This window comes from Halichondria panicea, chromosome 1, assembly GCF_963675165.1.
Source record: "Halichondria panicea chromosome 1, odHalPani1.1, whole genome shotgun sequence".
NCBI classification, from domain to species: domain Eukaryota; kingdom Metazoa; phylum Porifera; class Demospongiae; order Suberitida; family Halichondriidae; genus Halichondria; species Halichondria panicea.
In genome coordinates, this window is record NC_087377.1 from 5,176,202 (window position 1) to 5,195,712 (window position 19,511).

A 19,511-nucleotide genomic window follows, 5' to 3' on the forward strand; every position below is an offset into this window, starting at 1 on the left:
TTCGTCTAAGTAAGGGGAAACCCCATCACACACAGAATACAGTTTCAAGTGGAAGTGCAAGATGTCCATACTGTTTCTCCCTTCACTGGATCCCGAAAAGTACACAGTCCATGATCTGAACAGATATATCCCGTCCATTCTCAATCCAGAAAGTCAGTGATCCATCAGTATATATTTTTATCGGCTCACAACAATTCAGTATTAAATTATTCATACGTACTCTCACTTACGTACTTGTACTTGTGTGTACGTGTACGTGTGCACAGGTAAGAGGAACTTCTACACGAACATGGCCAATTGCCCCTCCTGGTTTCCAGCTGGTGTACCCTTCGCAAGCCCTTATAACAGTACGTACGCAACCAATCGAATAATCAAATTCCCATCAATAGGGACCGGCATGACTAGTCAATACACGTGTACACGTGCACACATTATACCATTTATATCTGTCGTACTTCCTTGAATAAAGCGCCTTTCTAATTAGTATACACATACATTGTAGCCCCATATGAAATCATTCTTTTTTAATATAAACACTTAATAGTCTCGCAAATTTTTAAAAAAGAGGTGCCATCTTTCGAAGAACTTACAGTATCCATTTGTGGCAATCTTAACTTTGGACATACCCTCTTAATAATGCGACATTTTGTACTCAACTTGTTACCCAGCAACCTCTAACTGATTTTTACGTGTTATAATTTTCAGTGTTAACTTATCGTACGGATTGATATTGTTTTTCTGTACTTTATTTACACAGAGCAAGGCACGAAATTACCAGCAAAAAAGATCAGGAAAATATTCGCAGCATTTCTAGTGAACTGTCCCGAGCGATACGTGCTGTGAGCTTCGTTATACGTATATACATAATATGTGTATACATTGTAACCTGATGATCGGGTGTAATAATTATTAGCTATTAATAGTGTATGTACAATGATGTATGTGTCCTTGCATGTGCCCCACCCCCTGCCCCCGTACAGGAAGTCTCCTGAGGATCCTAGCACATCTACTTCACTAACTGTACGTTGCATTAATACTACGTGTTAATTCTTATTATTTACCAGCTGTTTGTGAACCTAACTGTTTGTCTGTAAACCCACCTCATGTACATGTGTCCAGTGTTTCTTTTAGTCCTATAATTATGGTGGGTGATTTTTCACCCGCTTTAAGACATTTACAAATCCCTAATTACAAGCAAACTTTCCTGTGGGATCCGGAGGTGTTCGACAGCTTACACTTCGCTACTGCATGCTATCAGCTAAGGCCTAAGGTTTAAAGTCACCCCCTTAAAATATCGTGCCCACATTTTCACATGCATGTACGTACAATATCCTAAAAAGAAACCCTGTCAAAGATATGTGATTATGTACGCAAGTACTGCTGTTATAGATGCTATCGTGGTGTACAATTAAAACCGTAAACTAATTGTGTATACATGCAGCATTGTGTTACAGTATCATAATTCATTCACCCTGTGCATGTGTAGCGTGTATCTGTCTGTACCTATCTATTGTAGCTGTTAAAAATCAAAGCAACATCGAAATGGCGTCTAATTAACACAATTAATAATTTCGTAATTGTATCACTGCAGTGTTGTTTTCCTTCTCCGTACAGCCCATCACCACGGTATCCTATCTTTGTAAGACGGAGTCCATCTCTCCACCACAAGCCACTCCATTACCCACCACCTCGGCCACCCCGATCAACCAGAGACAACACCCACCACCTCTCACTAACGGTAACGGTAACGGTCTACAAACACCGTCCTTGATGAGAAATTTGGAGCAACATCTCCAGGCAATGGAGGACAGAGCACTTACTGCCGAGAGGAAGGTACAGGAATTAGCGATCGAGAATGAACAACTGAGAGAATACATCAAGAGAATCGCTGAACTTGCTGAACGAGCTCATGCAGTTAATATTGACTTGACTTAGTGTATGCATTCATTATTATTTTTGTTTGTTTTATTCACTTCATAATAATTATAGTATTAATTATGACATCGATATTTAATTCATCTCGCTGTTTCTATACTTATAATTATGACATAATTATTGTACAGTCATGTCTGTTGCCTGTCAAGAATATATTATAATTGCTGTTTTAATTAATTCTGGCCCAAACATAATTATTTGTCTCACATTCATGATCAATTTTAATAAGTGGATGTAACACGAGAAAATTATATAAAATTTATCTTTGCATCAAATACAACACGTGGGTCCGGGTAGAAACAAATTATATACAAATACAACAAATGGGGTAGAAATAAAACTAAAAAAGAGTATAATTATTATGTAGTCTAGTTTGCTTTGTTCAGGCAAGTCTTATAGTGACTTCTGTAGTCCTGTATCTCACCCACTCTAAACTTTTGGGCGCAAACTGGGCACACCAGGTTAGGGTCGAGAGGTGGCAAATCAATGGAGGATTGTTGAAAGTTAGGTTGCCAGTGCTGGTCATAGCCCGTAGCAGTGCTAGCATACATTGACCAATCGTTACCTTGAACTGCCGAATGTTTCTCCGACGTCTGGCTATTACCAGCTGTTGATGACGACGAGTTTTGATATGGTTTAGAAGTTTCGAGTGTATCGGGTTCAGAATCTGGTGTGATGATTTGGAAACGTATATCACCAGCGACGTTTGACGATAATCGTATATTCTCGTACAAAGGTGGAGAGGGGTCCGAGTGTTGACGGAATTTTGATCGTACTGGTAAAGGGTCATTAGTTCTACTAGTGGCGTACTCATCTTGGGAACGATATGGATGCCTGGATCGTGTGGGAGAGGGTGTCCTTGACCGTATCTGCATTGACTGCATGGCCCCATCAGGGAGCTGATAGACTCTGTGGTAATGGGAGAAAAGTATAATTAGAACACTCGATTTTTGTAAAAAAAATTAATGACTGAATTCATATTAGTAGACAGACCCTAACCAACCACAGTACAAATAATTATTGCAACTTGTATTAGTTAGCCAGTGACATAATTTAAAATACACACAATGCACAAGTAAAGATTGTTTACTCTAGTCTAAATTGAGGCCACAGGTACCGTACCTTCCCTCTGGAATAAAATTAGTTGGTCTCTGTGGCTGACGTAGAATCGGTGAGGCTGTCTGTCTCCTCTGTGGACTAGTGTCAACCGTAGTATCAGGAGCGGACAAAGATTGATCAAATCTTGGTGGAACACGCTCGTACGGATGGACACTACTGTCTTCGACACGAACGTCTTTGTTAGGATTAGAACGAACCCTGCTGAAACTTTGATGACGAACAGGTGGCCGTGGACTAACATCACCTTGAGGTAAATCCAAGTTGGATTTCGATATTGCGTGCGATCGATCCCTAGTAACTGGAGACAGTGTGTGAGGTTGTTGAGATGGTTCAGGTCTCGAGACGGCAAAATCGTGACGTTGTCTAGACAACTCTTCACCAGTAGGACGACCACCAAAAACATCACCCAAGTATCCTTCATCTCCCTCAGCCAGTAGTAGCTTTCCACCTTGGTTCCTAAACTTAGGCGGCAGTGTCTTTGAATTACTCGCTGACAATGGAGAGTATTTGATCGTCGACTCTGTGCTTGCTCGATTTCTCATCGGAACAGTTGGATGAATATCGGGTGGTGTGAGAAGAGTCACCGGAGCTTGACTAGGATTGTAGTGTGCTGGATTCACTACTGGTGATGTTGCCTGGGGAATAGTCGCCAAGGTTGCATAGTATTGTTGTCGGCTCGATGCTTCGTCTCGTATGTTGACATACATGTGTGCGGGTGAGGGAAGTTGTTGGTGGTCAGGACACTCTTTGGGTTCTACGGAGTCCGGTGGGAAACTGAGAGAGTGCTGCAAACTCTGTGAGTGATCGTTGTAATATAATGTACAGGAGTATTATAATTATCATATGCAGCAATGAACCACATGCAGGGAGATATGTAATAATCAAGCTGCACAGGGTTTTATCAAATTGGGGGAGGGGGGTTTGGGCGCGTGTGAGCACGCTGCAAAATGTTTGAACCACTCCCACATTTGTTGACCACACCTCCTATTTCATGCTAGTGCTGCATCACAGTAGATCTAGTTACATATTGCACAGTTACTAATGTGATGATGTCATTATTCTACAACATTTTGGAGGGTAAGCTGAACATTTTGGAGGGGAAGGTTCACCCTTGCCCCCACTAAATCGATGAAACCCTCATACATGTACATGTCAGTAACACCGTAGCACAAGAAACAATAAGAGCATATGTAAGTTTTGAGGCTCCGAAAACATTATGTGATTGTTGTAAGATTAGACGCTGTGATTTCAATCGGATTGCTCGTACCTCTACCAAACACAGATGAATTGTGCAATACAAAAAAAAATGCAACACTATAATTATTATAGCTGCTCACATAAATTGCAGTATAATAATTTTATTGCGTATACATTTCTAGCACTATAGTTTGACACATGTCCCTATACGTACAGTGGTGACCTTACGTATTGTACATCGAACAAACTATTGAATAACGTACGGGCTGTGAAGGGAGGCTGTTCCAACTGTGTGGCAGTGGTGCCACGGCTGCGTCTTCTCTGCTAACTGTCCTATAAGTGGAATAGGTGCAGTGAAGTCTATTAATGTACAGCATGCAATACATGCACCGCAATGTGGTGGGAGGGTGGTAAAATAGATGATTATAGTCTAATAATCATTGCTGTACGATCACAGGAGTACGTTTGTACTAAACATTTACGTATAGTCAGTTAGTGTTGGAATAATAATATAATCGTTAATAGAAGAAGCTACTGGTCCATTACACAGTTATGCAAACATAATTTACTGCACAGATAACCAAGGCTAAAACACTCTAAGTAAACAAATTAACCTCTGTTTTTCCTCCACGAGCCGTAGTCGTGACAACAGATCCTCTTTCTCTCGCTGTAACTGTGACACCTCATTGTTCTTCTTTCTCAGAGCAGAGTGGAGCTCCTACCAGTGGAAAAGTACAATTGAATAAGTGCCACAACTTTCATGGCCGGAATAAACAACAATAAAAATAATATGATTGTCTTTTCTAGGTACTACATGTACCTTAAGGTGACATATTTTCGCGTGTATTAATTTCTGCTATTTCTGCGAATGAGAGTAAAATCGCAAAAATTAGTACTCGCAAATAATTGGCCGCCCTCTTGTTTAATGTATCCAGATCGACATTTCGCAAAAAATTATACCGCAAAATGTACAAAACTGTAAAAACGCAAACAAATCTACCTGTGAAAATAATTATGTCACCTTAGGATTATACACGTAGGAAATAATCACTGATACGTCATTCGAACAATGCATAATATATATGTATCACTATGGAAAGATCCACTATGACAGTTACATGTACTCTGAGCTACGTGTACAGTGACTACTCGGTCACCATAATTTTGTATAATGGACCCCCTCGTTAAAAACTAGACCACGTCACATGCATGATTGATACATGATCATTTTACATGTACGTATGACTTAATATGCCAAGTTGAAAGTGAATTTGAATTAAGGAGATTCCCTTTGAACAATCTTGAACCATGCAGCCCTATAGTGTCTTCCCTTTGAACAATCTTGATCACATGTATGACTTAATTATGCCTATAGTGTCTTAATTTGCTCTTACGGTGGATTAGGTTATAATTATACCTCCACTTGGTGTGTTCTATCTGAGAGCTCGTTTTGTAGTGACAATCGTTGGCCCTCCATATCCGCCAGTTTAGAGTGAGCCGTTTCTCTGTCCTTCCTCTCAGACTGAAAGTCATCTCGGTACATCTGAGCCTGAATAGTGTGTGTGGGAATAGTAAAAGTATGATACATCATTGTCAAGCGCACAATGTATTAGGATCATTGTCAAGCACACAATGTATTAGGATCATTGTCAAGCGCACAATGTATTAGGATCATTGTCAAGCGTAACTATTATAAAAGTGAAAGTGCCTTGAAATGCTACTGTATGCTCATCTGTTACCTCAGCACACATGCAGAATCTCAGTGTAACAGACATATTAATTTGGGGAGATAATTTTGGCCTTTTTCTAAGGGCCCGGGGGCTGTTGTCACTCACTGCCAGTTGGTGTGTTTCTATCTGAGTGAGAATGTCAGTCCTCTCTTGTTGGAGCTGTTCTATCTCAACGAGTTGTCTCCCAGCCAAGTCAGACAGTTCCCTCACTCTGGCTGACGCAGTGTCCTGAGGAGAACAGGTACACATTAGTTATTAACGGGATAGTCTAAAGTGTCATTATTATTATTATAATACAGAACAAAAGTGAAAACTCAGAACTATACGACTAAGCTCTCAAGTTGCCTGTGCACAAGGCTTAGTAAGTGCGCACCTTTTCTATACTGCATACTCTAAAATAGCTATTAAAAAATCAAGAATGCATAACAATACTATACAACATAACTATATTGAATGTTACATTCATACATGTATAATGCTGTACCGGCACATGTGTAGCATGAGCGGTCATGAATAATCCCCACAATCCAGTCACAGTTTAACTTAGGATTATTCACACAAGCTCCTGAATGATCTTACTACCCACACACCCACAAGGTTTATCGAATTTATTGGCCTATCTAGTTACAGTCAAGAATGTGTTAGCAGGAAATCATATGAAAACAATCCAGCTATAGCAATTTAAGTCAGGTCAGGACACAGCAAAATGAAAGTTGTAACTTTCAAAAACAAATAACACATTGACATGTAGGCTCCATATAATCCCTGTACTGTAGCTATAGCAACATCTGCAGGTGAGTCTAAGAGAAAGCTGTTACATTGAGACACAATATAGTCCTGAACAAACATCACATTGTTTTCATTGTTTAGGAAACTTGACATTATTTTAGATCACCAACAAACGCTCTATATACACTGTAGCTATTATTATAGGAACACTTGCATGAACTCTGTGAAGACAAAGCTGTAGCCTCAGTTATTAGTCTAAGATATGTAGTTTTCATAAGGAACCCAAGCATATCGATCACCTCTAATACAAACTATACATAATTATATGTACAGTACAGGTAGACAGTACATTGCATATAATAATCTACGTATCAACAAGGAAGCAAGCAAGTACATCATTAAATGCAATCTAATTATACACTCACCTCACTTGCTTCCACTTGATAGATATCTTCCAGTTGCTTCGGGTGCTTCATGCTTATCTCGTTCACTCTCCTGTTGAACTCAAATGTGGTTGGACGATTCTTAGGGTTGTCTTGGAGACAATCCAACGCCAGATCGTACAAGCAGTGATCTTTTCCCATACCATTATCGAGAGCCGATCGACGTTCGGCTATTTCCGTTTGCCCTGGAGCAATCGAGAGATGATCGGTCACCTTGTACAGTTTTGGCCAGTCTTGTATTGCAATATGGATTATAAGGTGACCAGCTGAGAAGATATCTACACTCGTACCGTACACAGGATTTTGGGTCTTTGTTTCTGGAGCCATGTAGTTCACATTGCCTGGGGCAGTCGTGTGTTTAATTAGATTAGTGTCCATTAGTACCTTCGAAACTCCGAGGTCGGCAATCTTTGCCCTGAGGTCGCTGGTGAGGAGGACGTTGGGAGCCGTGAGGTCGCGATGAATTATGGGTGGAGTCTGAGTGTGGAGATAAAGTAGACCATAGGATACGTCCAACATGATGGAGACCATGATGGAAACGGGTAGTTTTGGGTGAGACTTGACAAACGCCGCAGTGTCAGTGTGTAAACGTTCCATGACCAGAGCAAGGTCGTTCTCAGATCGACCGTAGTGCACTCCAATGAAATGGACGATGTTCGGATGTTTTAATTTGCTCAAGAGCATGCATTCATTCCTGAACTTGGACTCCATTGAGACTCTCTCGTCATAAGATACTTCTTTGACTAGAATCTGGTGCAGACACTTTGCAATACATGGTAGACCATTGACAGTGACCTTGTAGACGACACCAAATGCACCATGGCCTTCCTCTGTCCTTAGTGAGCCCTCTAACCCATCCACTCGCTGCAGTAGGTATGGAGTTAGATCCATCTTGCTCGGCTTTACACACCGTACACACTGCACTGCCTCGAGGTCGAGTCTCGCAAAGTCCAGCCCTAGCCTCGAATCCAGGCCGATTAAAATAATCGGCCTGGTCTCGAGGCTAGTCCAGCCCATTAGTGCACACTGAGTGGGTGGAGTGGACCAAAGCTATTGCGCAGGTACATGTAGATCTACGTGCCGTTGAATATAGAGGCTGGGGGGGGGGGGCATGACAGCTACTTTGTTATTACTCTTTGGTTGGTCTTTGTTATTACTCTTTGGTTTACTCTACGATGGATAATGGGCTCTGGTTGCATTGAGTGTAGGTAGAGAAGTCCAAATGAAACATAGAGCAGAATGGCTGCTTTGATTGAGACTGGAACCACAGGGTGTATGCTTTTGTCCAGGAATCTGTCAAGATCGGTATGCATCTGCTCCATAACCAGAGAGATGGTTCCTTGTAGTTGGGCGTGGCCCCACCCTGGACGCGAACGTAGGCGTTCGCGTCCAGGGTGGGGCCACGCCCAACTAGGTTCCTTGTTTAATATCCTGACCAAAATGCACACCAATAAACTCAACGATATTCGGATGGTACAACCATAGATGATACAGTACTTAACTGCACGGAACATCCTTCTCACCAAAGATTTACGAGCCAAAATTGCTGATCTTGGAGTATCAAAAATGCTACGAAGCTTGGAGCCCGTTTCCAAAGCAGCACACACGAAATGTCCAGGTACGCAAGATTACATGCCACCAGAAGCTTTAAAGCAAGTTCCTCGTTACGGAATAGAGTTGGATATATTTTCTTTTGGTCACCTTGCTTTGTGTGTAGCACTACAAGAGCCTTTGCAAGTCTTCGACATTTCAGATTACGATCCAGAGATGCTATTCGATTACATAAAGCGTCATCAGATACATATTCTCCAATGTAAGGTTTGGATTGACTCTCTACGGTCTCCAGATGCTTGTGTGCGTGAGTTGATTATTGGATGTCTGAAAGATAAACCTGAAGAAAGACCAACAGCAAAAGAGGTTTCAAGTAAGGTAGAGCTATTGTACATGTATGAATCAATAAATAATAAAATCTCACGTATTCCCATGCATGCATGCAGATGTGATGAAGATTGTATGTGACAAGTTTCCCATGGTGTGGAATGAATCAGAAACAGGTGCCCTGGAAAAGGACTTACCCACTGACTTGAAATCAATTCAGATTCTAAGGGAACAAATAAATCACATCTCATTGGAAAAGGTAACGCTGACATGCTTTACGCTGTGGTACGTACTTCGAAGTAGTTTAGAAGGGTTGAACCACATTGAACACATTGAACCACTCGATCTCACATATCTGTTTGCTTATGCAATGTACATGCGCCTAATATATTTTTCTGTTGTATATAGTACATGCACGCAGTTATGCATGTATGCATGTGAACTTGCAGGAAACCCTAATCATTGAAAAAAGGACTTTAGAGGATGAAAAGAAGACGGAAGCAGAAATTAATCGTTGGCTGAACATGGAAATGAATGAGCAACTATATAGAGAAGATAAAACTATACTACAGCAAAAAGTTACAAGTACTAAAGTAAAGGTATATAATTCAATCCTCCTCATACAGTAGACTCTCGTTAATCAGGCCATATACACTCTTGGGGCAGCGCACTTTGGCCGGATAGTGAGGTGGCTGCATTTCAGAAAATAGCCGCGGCTACCCTTCGAATAGTTAATTTTGCGGTTATGTCTCGAGGATAAGGAATCATTATGCTCTCTATTTAAGTATACCACACTACACCTACAACGTCATCCAGCCGTAATAAAATGAGTTTGGGGCAGCCGGTATAGGTTATAGCGAGTGGCCACATTTCAGGACGAGTTTTGTAGTAAATATCTATAGCTATATAGCTAGCAATCCGCGCCAAACCAAATGTCAGGTATACTGAGGTGGCCGTACTTCAGAGAGCCGGAATAGCGATCGAGAGTGTCGACTGTATAATTATTTAGCACACTAAAACCAAAGTTCAGTGGCGTGTCCATGCTATAATTATGGTGCTCAAGCACTAAAAATTATTACTGTAACTTACTTGTTTATCTGGGAGCTATTCATAACTGGTGAGCTGCACTAGCTATTCAGAGCAAAGCTTTTGCAAGTCTAATGATTGAGACCATGCACAGGAAAATTGTGTGGCTTCTTGTGCGTAAGCGGTTAATAATTTTCACAAGCACTGCATTTCCTATACAAACGCCACTGCATGAGGTTGATCTACATAATTATATGACAATAGTGCGTATACAGGAGCACATACATGAGGGGATGGAGCGTCTTACTACACGAATTCTGTATCGTCTAGCTATTTGCCATAATTATACGTAGGTGCTGGTGACATTGTACTTAATGATTTCTATATTAGTTCAACCGTGTTATCAGCCACACATGTACAGAGCATGCATTAGCACATTACAAACAAGGCATAGACGATAGTGAATCCGCAATATTATATCAAGACTCTCCTGCATAATTATATTATACAGATAATATTCAATTATATAGGTATAGAACAATGCATGTGAAGAGAGTCTTTGCAGAGAGAAGAAAGACCACTACAACACCACTGCTTCATTCAAAGAAACCTGCATCAGCGCCCTAGTGGACATGAGTAGCAAACTAGAAAAGACTACACTAGAGACAAACTATACTACAAAGAAGTCTTAAAAGAATATGGAATTGCCACAGAGGGGCAGACATCTTGAACTGACGAGGAAAAGGTCTAAGAGTGATGCTTCTGATCATCAATGTGCTCGTCAAAAGCCAGTAAATAAGTATATAATTACATGCACATAATTATAATTATATAGTTTATATAGAATGATTCGCATCTGTATTTGCAATCGTCTGCCTATATAATCAAATGGTGCATATATAATTATGACTGCCCGGAATGACTGATTGTGTACATTATATACAGGATGAAAAAGTAGTTAATGATGGTATATATGCTTTGCACGAACTCACCCTAAATTGAAGAGGACCTCTATAGCCAGTTCAAAAGAACTCGCTGACCTAAGAGACGAAACTTCATTAATACGAAGTGGAGAAGACGGAATGCTATTAGGGACTGGGTAAGGACAATGTTTATAATTATGGTTCCTTCGTTAATTCATGCACAATTGGAATAGACAGTCCATGGTCAAGACTGAAGAAGAAGACACTGCTGCATTCACAGGCTCTTGCATGGACAATATCTCACAAAATTCATAATTGCTATTGAATTGGCGTGCATGCTCATACTCAAAATTGCAATGTTAAACTCAATGATCGATAGCAATAATGTTATAATCGTATATATATGCATGCAGGTATATATTCTACGTCAGAAATTATAATAGCAAACAAAAGCTGAAAATGGATGATATGACACAGATCGACAGTTTCTTGTCTTTTACATGGCATGCATTGCTTACAAACAAGCATGGGATTAATAAAATTTGTCAGTTTCCATCGCACTTGTTGACATGACCTCTGTACAGTTGTATTTCTCCGATGCGATACTGCTTCATACACATTGGACAGATCAGGTTGGGGTCTAGTGGAGCACCCTCCCTCTCTCCTTCCTTCCTCGTCACCTGACTCAATGCAGCAGCTGCCTCACTAATCTCTCGATCTATGCCTTCTTGGAGGACGTTGGGTTTGACAAGAAATTCGGAACAATTCGGATTTTGAGTTTTGTACTGCTGAGGTTGCGGACTATCAATAGGATAGTTGCACGCTTGTTGTTCGGCACCTTGGTAACGATGGCCCTCCCGTTGAGAATTAGGGTTACACCAGTGAGGTCTCTGGTGCTGATCATTTGACGGTCCATAATTCTGTTGCTGTGGGTTATAGTGTAGTGACCGTGGCTGTTCATCCTGAGGAGGACCAGGCTGTGCTGTCTGCTGCTGGTAGTAGTGGTCTTGCAGGTATGGTTGCTGGTTCGGCCATTGAGAGGGGTGGTTACTGGGTGGTACATTCCGTGGCTGTCCTGGTTGTGGCTGATTCTGAAACTGGTAATGACCTTGTGGCAAGTTATCAACGCTGTTGACTGGATCTTGATAGCTACCTCCTTGGTGAATGTTAGCAGGATAATGACTTTGATTGAAGTCGAAAGGCACGGAGGAAGGTCTCTCCAACTGTTGAATGCCCAAAACCGGTACAGTCGGTTGTATACGTTGTTGCAATTTACGATCGGATTCTTGTCGTTGTAGATGAGCACCTGGGGTAGGCTCGTAGTGGCGGCTTTTACCCGAAACAGTAGAATGTTTTCTTTGGATATTTCTGTGCTCGCTGATTAGTTGCTAGATTAGTGCATGAACATAATTATATAACTGCAATTTTAGTTCTAGTTGCTTATATAATTATAGATCATATATTAGTGAGCACTCACTTGGCTTTGTGTATTTAGCTGTTTCAAAGGTTCGATAGAGTTTGATAGCTGCTGCAAATGTGTTAAAAGAGAATGCTTTTCTTTCCTCAGCTCCTCCACTTGAGATTGTACCTGAGACAACAGAAATTGAATTTAGCGAGTGCATGGGTGTATGTTGTCAAACCCTTCCAGAACATAACTTGCTTATCAAGATAATGTGGCAATGACCAACTCAGCCTCGTTTCCAGGCCGATTAAACATATCAGCAGCAACATCACCTGTTCATTTTGCATTTGCATTGCTTTCACTTTGCTATTCAGCTCTTCTACAGTTGTAATCTTGGTCCGGAGTTCTTCCTGTATTTTCAAGTAAGGATTATTATGATTACTTTGTTTAAACGTATACCTTCAATGCCTGACTTTCAACCATGATTGTCTCATTTTCAGCCACCAGTGATTTGTTTTGAGCATGCATCTGTTTCCAATCTTTAATACCCAGCTCAGTTATCATCTCCTTAAGCCTTTCAGTGCTAGGTCTCCTCTCTTGTCGGTCCTGAAGGCAGCCTTTCACAATATCTCGAAGGCAATGGTCGGCAGGCATCATATCAAACCATTTCTTGCGTCTCAGGATTTCGATCTCCCCGCGCTCAAGTGCAGCTTGCAGGTTGGGACTGTGTGATACATTGAACACTTCAGCAAACTCTTGATGAATGGTACAAAGGCATAATGCTCCAAAAGAAAATACGTCTAGTGCTTTTCCATAAACTGGTCTTTCTTGCAAAGCTTCGGGAGGCATGTAAGCTAGTGTACCTGGGCATTTTGTTTGAGAAGCCAGCCTGTTGGGACTGATATTCATGATTCTAGAAACACCAAAATCAGCAATTTTCGCTCTCAAATCTTTCGATAATAAGACATTCCCTGTTGTGAGGTCACGATGAACTACGGGTGGATTCTTAGTGTGCAAATAAAGCAAGCCAGTGGTAACATCAAGCAGAATTGAGAGCTTTTGATTGATAGGAACATTTTTGTTGTTGCTCAAATATTTGTCGAGGTCAGTATCAAGCTTTTCCATGACAAGGGAGACATCAAATTCTATATTAGTCGAGCCAAAATGGATACCAACGAACTTGACAATATTGGAATGGTCTAGCTCACTCAGCAACAAGCACTCCTCGTAGAATCGCGCATAAATACCTCGTTTCTCATCACGCCTAACATCTGGAGCAATCAACACACTGTGAAGCTGCTTAGCTATTCTTGGCACACCATCAACCATCACCTCGTACACAGTGCCGTAACTACCCTCTCCTTTTCTCTTGTTGGGGTCATTAAGCCCTTGAACATTTCCAATTTCAAATCTTGAAAGCTGACGCTGTAGAGTAGTTACCTGAGCCATTGTGCGATTAGTCACTGTAGGTCTCACCTGAATATAGATATGTATGTGAACGCAATTCGCAACTGAGCTAGGTATTAAAATACTGAATAATTACTGTATAGCAGGTTGTTTTCGAGGCACTAAATTCGCGGATAGCCCAAACAAAACATTTTCGAGAATTTTATTTTCGAGGATAGCGGTTCAAACGACCACACCCCTACAGTAATACCAATTGTCGAGGCACTACATTTTCGTGTTCTCGGTCAATCCTCGAAAACCTCAAAAATTTAGTGCCTCGAAAATAACCAGCTAGATCTATACTCTGTAGATCTATAGAATCTATAAAATTATGTTTTGGCTCAGTTATTAATGACTTGACTATTATTGACTAGATATATTAAGCTATTTATATGCTGTACATGTACATAAAATTAATGCTAACCTTCACTTTCTGAATTCAGTATAAGCTGGAATTGAAGTTATGGTTTCTACCGTACCGCGGCAAGTTCTTACTTTGTAGGCGGATCTTTATTTATGTCTCAAATACGTCACATGACATTTTACTTCTCTGCACTTGCACTCTAGCCTCGAGACCAGGCCGATTAAAATAATATTAATCGGCGTGGTCTCGAGCTACTTGCACTCAGATAATAAGCGAGTATAAATACCACACTCAGCTCTGCTACATGTATACTCGTTATTGTCTTCCTGATCCTCATAATTATGTCGACTCTGTCTTCCAAGATATATAGACTAGATCTACTCTGCATGTATTCATATAGATTCTCATCTGTTGATGTACTAGCCTCCTTCACAAGGCCTCAATAAGGCCTGGAATCGAGGCTATTGATGTACATGACACATAAAAGTTATATATGGATGAGAAGCTAATAATTAAGTTGCAGTCACGGTTACTAAATAGAGTCTCTGCATGGTCCTTTGAAGATCTGAAGAAAACAAGATTGTTAAACATCACTGTAGCACCTTGAATACTTACGAAGGCATGCTGCCCACTAACTCCAACATTTTTATTGACCAAAAAAACATGGGAACAATACCATTTGTAATGTGAAAAATTGGGAAACACCGTATAAGCTTATACCGTATTACTAGAATATTTTGCGGGTGAAAAACTTTTGCAAATGAGCCAAATCAGCAGAAAAGTTGCAAATGTTTGATGCTCGCAAAACATTCTAGTAATACGATAGAAACAAAAAAGCGGACGAGAGCATAGCTCCAATCCGTCATTCGTACATGCATGCAGCTATACTACCAGGATTGGAGGCAAACCACAAAATAGCATGGAAATTTACCATGCACACAGGAAAATATTTTTGCGCATAATAATTATATAAAATGAATGACGTTGTAACGGATTATATAGAGTTATGCTCTCGTCCGCTTTCTTATTTCTACGCTTTTTGGTGTTTCCCCCAACCAATCCTAGCAATTTTTAACACAAAATTAATGTTTGCTAAAACATACCTTTCAATTTTGTTCAAATCAATCCTATCAGTTTTCAAGCGTATACACTATAGTTTGCATGATACTATAACATCATTCAGAACCGCGTGGAGTCATGGATTCACTTACGTCTAATATATATAAGTATGTTACAACTTCAATAATCATTCTTCAACACCTTCTCTCTTGTTTTCATCGAGTCTTTGTTGTTGAGGAAGGTGATTAATAAAATTATTATACACAAAATAAGTCATAATTATACATAATTATAATTATACAGCTATATATATAGACTCTCGATAAATCTGGTCATCCACCCTTGGGACAGTGTGGTTTGGCCGGAATAGCGAGGTGGCTGCATGCTGTGTCTAAAAAACCGTTCTGGATAATGAATCATTATGCTTTTTGCCAAACCACACCCAAAACATCATATCTGGCCGTAATAATGTACATTAAAGTTTGGGGCAGCTATATATATATACTAAGTACTCTTCCTATAATGAACTCTTGACGGAATATAATTATAGCGATCGTCTATATAATTATTATAACAGCCACATTCTTGGCGACTTTTGTGCAGTAAACAAATTATAGCCAGCATGCAATCTGTGCCAAACCAAATTAATGGCCGGTATATTGGGTGGCTGCACTTTAGAGAGCCAGAGTCTATATATACTGTAAATCTATGTCATGTTTCAACTATAGACCATTCAAATATACCAGCTCACAACTGTGTCTATACAATCATAGCAATACATGCAGCTAAGTAATGACGTCATTAATTATTAAAGAACGTCATGATGTAGACTGGCGGCGACAGCCCCTCGCGTGCGTAGCGCGAGGGACTGGCAAACTGCCTATCAGTCACTCGTCTCAGCTGCAACGAGCATTGCAGCCTATCAGATTGCTCAACGTCATATTAGCCCTGTAATTGTAACCGCACTTACACTTCAGGGGATTCAGTGCATTCCATAGTAGCTGAATCTCATAGCAAAATTTAACCACATTATCTATAATGATATTTATGTTTGGTAGTGTCATACGATCTATTACACTTCCGCTGAGACGAGTGACTGATAGGCAGTTTGCCAGTCGCCGCCAGTCTAGTCATGATGGTACCTTTAATATCAACGCCATGGTTATGATCTTTAGATACATCTGTTACTAACGAGGCTCTCTCCGTCAACACTCAGCTCAAGCTTGATTCCTGCTTTTGACGGAGTTATACGATTCATAGGAGGCATTTATAATAGAAATTACGATAAACCTTTGTTTGCATCTCTGCACAGTTTCTCATACTTCCCAAAACACAAGCAAAATGGATTGTACTAAATAAAAGCATGGTTGGCACCTTCCACACGCTTTGTAACTCGTTCATTGCCATCTCTAATGTTCTAGAGTCTCGTAGCTCTTTTCATATAGATAACTGGACAAATTTGTCAACTTGATCTTAGTATCTAGCTCTTCTTATGAAGAGAAACTCTCACCAACCACCAATTCAGCATCAGCCATCCGCGAGTCGCTTATGTGAGTTATGCGCATGCGCGGTGTTGAGAATGCAGTTTCGGATATCCCATAAAAGTACGATGAGTGGGTGGTACTACTTGTTGTCTAGAGTACGAGTTGCTATTTAATCCGCATTGAGAACTAAAATCCTAGATCCACTCATCCAGCTAAGCTCTCAGCCAAAGAACAAAGATGAGAGCAATTTCTTTGCTTGCTTTTGCACTGTTGGTATCAGTGGTTCACTCGAAAAGAGAACTACCAATGTTTCCGGGTGCAAGGAATACTGGAAGAGTCACAATCCAGACTCTCGATTCAACCAAACTGCAGGCTACCTTTTATCAGAAAGCCAGGTTCAATTTTGCCTCTGCTGAAACGGTTGAAGAGGGAGTGCATATCGAGACTGAAGTAAATGAAGACATTGAACGTGTCAAGATTCAAAAGTTGAATGGCGAAGTATTAGTTGCCTACCACCATCTTCCGAATCAAAAGGCCACGCTTCTTAACATTATGGGTCAAAGGTTTGTCTCCATCCAAAATGAACACGAACATCCCAAAAGATTGGAATATCGTGTTCCTGAGGTTTTTTCGCAAGGAATTGACCGTATTTTTAGTCAAGGCAAATTCGACTCAAAGTATATTCCGTTGTTCGATTCCCATGGAGCTAATGCTAGCAGAGTTGCAGCATTTCAAGAGATGCTGGTTGGACAGGAGATACCACTAATGCGAGCAGCGGTCGCAGCGATTGGTAACCGGGGAATAAATGGCAGGGATAACCCGCCTGCCCTGCCTCTTATGGCGATGATCATGCGATTTTCTTCCCTGAGAGAAGCTCAGTTAGGAAAGGAACAATGGTTTTCGGGTATTTTGAAAACAATTAATAAATATGTAAACCCTTATAGTTATGTTGCCATTGATCCTGACGATTGCAAACTAAAAACTGGCGAGATGAGATGCTCCACGAACCCAGCCGTCAGTAACGGGGCTTGTTGTAAGAGTCAAGATTCATGCCCCACAGGCAAGAACGATTACTGTAATGGAATGTGTGGTTACAGCTGCCACTGCTGGTACCTTGTTTGTGGAGACTGTTGTGTGCATCAGGGCTGCTTGGGACATGACGAATGCTGTAGAAAGAACGGGATGACAGCTTGGGGTTGCGCATTCCCTACAAGGTTTAGTTGTGATGAACCGTACACTTGTTAATGAACTATACATACTTTCTTGCTGCGAAAAACTTATTAGCTCTAGAGTCTAGTCCAGAATTGTAGTTTGACTTCTTTGAATAATTGTAATCAGTAATGACTGTATATTATGGGTGAAAGAATGAAAATTGAAGTGCATGCATGACTCTGTTAATGTGTGGAATGTTATAATTTTAACGTGACTATGACTATTATTTTAATTACCATAGTCACCAAGGACCTATATATAGGTATGCTGGGGAGTTCGTTCACATCGTGCAGCTTAAAATGCTTGAAGCAATAATATTATACTTAAGCTTACCATTATAATACAATAATCATTAACAGCATGTATGTATATATACGTACATCAGTGCCTCATTGAATGTATTATTGCTAAGTGAATGCAATGCATGCAGTGGGTTATCGATAGTCGTTCTATTATAATTTATAGTGATGACATGTACAACAGATGCATGCATGTTGGAACTATAGTTACACTGCCATGCATATAACTATAATATATTCAGGTGCAAATTGTGATAAATCCATGCAAGCTCAAGTAGACTATAGCCCCGTTTACACGAGGCCTTTAATCCGGGTTGGAATCCGGATTAAACCTAACCGCGTTCGTGTGTGTTTCTAGAGTAAGCCTGTAGCTTCCTATCATCAAGTATGAGTTCCAAGTATTGCATACATAAGAGTTCCTTCCTGTTCACACCAACTCTGTTAATTAAGTATAGAATACCTGCATGGCTGCAATCTTTGTGCACATGCAGGCAGGTATGTGTATAACCTTAGGTGCATGTTATTGTACCCCATAACTGCAGTTTGCATCGTTAATCATGCATGCACTTGTGGGAGTCTTAATGGGTAGTTCCAAGTAATTGACCTTATGAGTAATTATGATGGACATTTTAAACTGCATAATTATGGTTTTCATAAATGGGTGAGTGGGGTGTATGTGTTTAATTAAGTGTTCACATGTGCATACCTGCCGTGGCTTCTGTCTCTATAGGTCATTAATTTTGCCATGGATTTCTGCAATCACAGAGCTTCTTTTGGAGTGTTGCCGGATTGAACGGCCACAGTCTAGTTTTAGTGGAATTAATGCATGGACCATGCATGCAGGCATCAACGCATTAAAATTATGCAGCACACCTATAGGCCAACATCTATATGTTATTTGTATACTAGACAGGGTCAATTATGTGATGTCCAGAACATTTGTTTTTCCTGTACCACCGCACCGACTCTTTATTTTCAGCATGCATGTGGATTATAAAATCAAGATTACTAGGAGCATGCATGGGTCTGGGGCGAGCGAGCGACTTGTGTACAGTGCATAATCAACCGAAAAATGATACGACTTCCCTGTGCCATTTGTATGTATATATATACCCGTGACAACGTTATCCACAGAGTGGTGTATAGGGTTGTTGTGGTAGTGGTCAGAACAAGCAACAAACCTCCTCACTGTCGTGCACTTGTCAGAGTCAGTTAGACCATAACTGTGGTCAGTGAACCATTGGACCATTAGTCGTGCACTTGTG

The 19,511-nt window shown here is 40.6% G+C and overlaps 5 protein-coding genes and 1 long non-coding RNA gene across 7 annotated transcripts in view; 4 read left to right on the forward strand and 2 right to left on the reverse strand.

Moving 5' to 3' along the window:
• LOC135334204 (uncharacterized) overlaps window positions 1–19,511 on the forward strand; it is a gene marked incomplete in the record, with an annotated part of 688,739 nt that overhangs the window by 434,112 nt on the left and 235,116 nt on the right.
• On the forward strand, window positions 5–2,007 carry LOC135336936 (uncharacterized). The gene is made up of 5 exons (XM_064532817.1): window positions 5–152; window positions 267–347; window positions 758–839; window positions 981–1,020; window positions 1,615–2,007. Exons 1-5 carry the CDS (start codon window positions 62–64, stop codon window positions 1,933–1,935), a joined length of 615 nt encoding a protein of 204 aa, XP_064388887.1. The 5' UTR covers window positions 5–61; the 3' UTR covers window positions 1,936–2,007.
• LOC135334879 (mitogen-activated protein kinase kinase kinase 13-like) lies at window positions 2,148–8,069 on the reverse strand. Its single transcript, XM_064530240.1, has 7 exons — window positions 7,136–8,069; window positions 6,087–6,209; window positions 5,669–5,800; window positions 4,866–4,969; window positions 4,515–4,584; window positions 3,058–3,848; window positions 2,148–2,844 (listed from the first exon to the last, which is right to left on the reverse strand). Exons 1-7 carry the CDS (start codon window positions 8,042–8,044, stop codon window positions 2,304–2,306), a joined length of 2,670 nt encoding a protein of 889 aa, XP_064386310.1. The 5' UTR covers window positions 8,045–8,069; the 3' UTR covers window positions 2,148–2,303.
• LOC135337597 (uncharacterized) lies at window positions 10,625–11,232 on the forward strand. 2 transcript variants are annotated; one of them, XR_010395196.1, is made up of 3 exons: window positions 10,625–10,848; window positions 11,003–11,156; window positions 11,218–11,232. It is a non-coding gene; the product is annotated as an uncharacterized LOC135337597 (long non-coding RNA). The 2 variants fall into 2 exon arrangements; XR_010395195.1 differs by having other exon boundaries at window positions 11,214–11,228.
• LOC135335554 (probable serine/threonine-protein kinase kinX) lies at window positions 11,355–14,373 on the reverse strand. The gene is made up of 5 exons (XM_064531091.1): window positions 14,253–14,373; window positions 12,842–13,858; window positions 12,715–12,792; window positions 12,458–12,568; window positions 11,355–12,368 (listed from the first exon to the last, which is right to left on the reverse strand). The coding sequence occupies exons 2-5, from the start codon at window positions 13,829–13,831 to the stop codon at window positions 11,526–11,528; spliced, it is 2,022 nt and encodes a 673-aa protein (XP_064387161.1). The 5' UTR covers window positions 13,832–13,858; window positions 14,253–14,373; the 3' UTR covers window positions 11,355–11,525.
• Window positions 16,881–18,182, forward strand: LOC135336567 (uncharacterized). Its single transcript, XM_064532425.1, has one exon. The coding sequence runs from the start codon at window positions 16,973–16,975 to the stop codon at window positions 17,978–17,980; it is 1,008 nt and encodes a 335-aa protein (XP_064388495.1). The 5' UTR covers window positions 16,881–16,972; the 3' UTR covers window positions 17,981–18,182.

What these genes read in the sequence shown, in the direction of transcription:
- LOC135336936 (XM_064532817.1), top strand. Translation starts at nt 62, where the DNA reads ATGTCCATACTGTTTCTCCCTTCACTGGATCCCGAAAAGTACACAGTC. An exon ending in CTTCGCAAGCCCTTATAACA is followed by an intron (nt 348 to 757) that starts GTACGTACGCAA and finishes TTATTTACACAG; the next exon opens with AGCAAGGCACGAAATTACCA. An exon ending in TGTCCCGAGCGATACGTGCT is followed by an intron (nt 840 to 980) that starts GTGAGCTTCGTT and finishes GCCCCCGTACAG; the next exon opens with GAAGTCTCCTGAGGATCCTA.
- LOC135334879 (XM_064530240.1), bottom strand. Translation starts at nt 8,044, where the DNA reads ATGGATCTAACTCCATACCTACTGCAGCGAGTGGATGGGTTAGAGGGC. An exon ending in ATAGAACACACCAAGTGGAG is followed by an intron (nt 4,970 to 5,668) that starts GTATAATTATAA and finishes TTCCACTGGTAG; the next exon opens with GAGCTCCACTCTGCTCTGAG. An exon ending in CTCGTGGAGGAAAAACAGAG is followed by an intron (nt 4,585 to 4,865) that starts GTTAATTTGTTT and finishes TTCCACTTATAG; the next exon opens with GACAGTTAGCAGAGAAGACG.
- LOC135335554 (XM_064531091.1), bottom strand. Translation starts at nt 13,831, where the DNA reads ATGGCTCAGGTAACTACTCTACAGCGTCAGCTTTCAAGATTTGAAATT. An exon ending in TTGAAAGTCAGGCATTGAAG is followed by an intron (nt 12,793 to 12,841) that starts GTATACGTTTAA and finishes TTGAAAATACAG; the next exon opens with GAAGAACTCCGGACCAAGAT. An exon ending in TGCAAATGCAAAATGAACAG is followed by an intron (nt 12,569 to 12,714) that starts GTGATGTTGCTG and finishes CTGTTGTCTCAG; the next exon opens with GTACAATCTCAAGTGGAGGA.
- LOC135336567 (XM_064532425.1), top strand. Translation starts at nt 16,973, where the DNA reads ATGAGAGCAATTTCTTTGCTTGCTTTTGCACTGTTGGTATCAGTGGTT.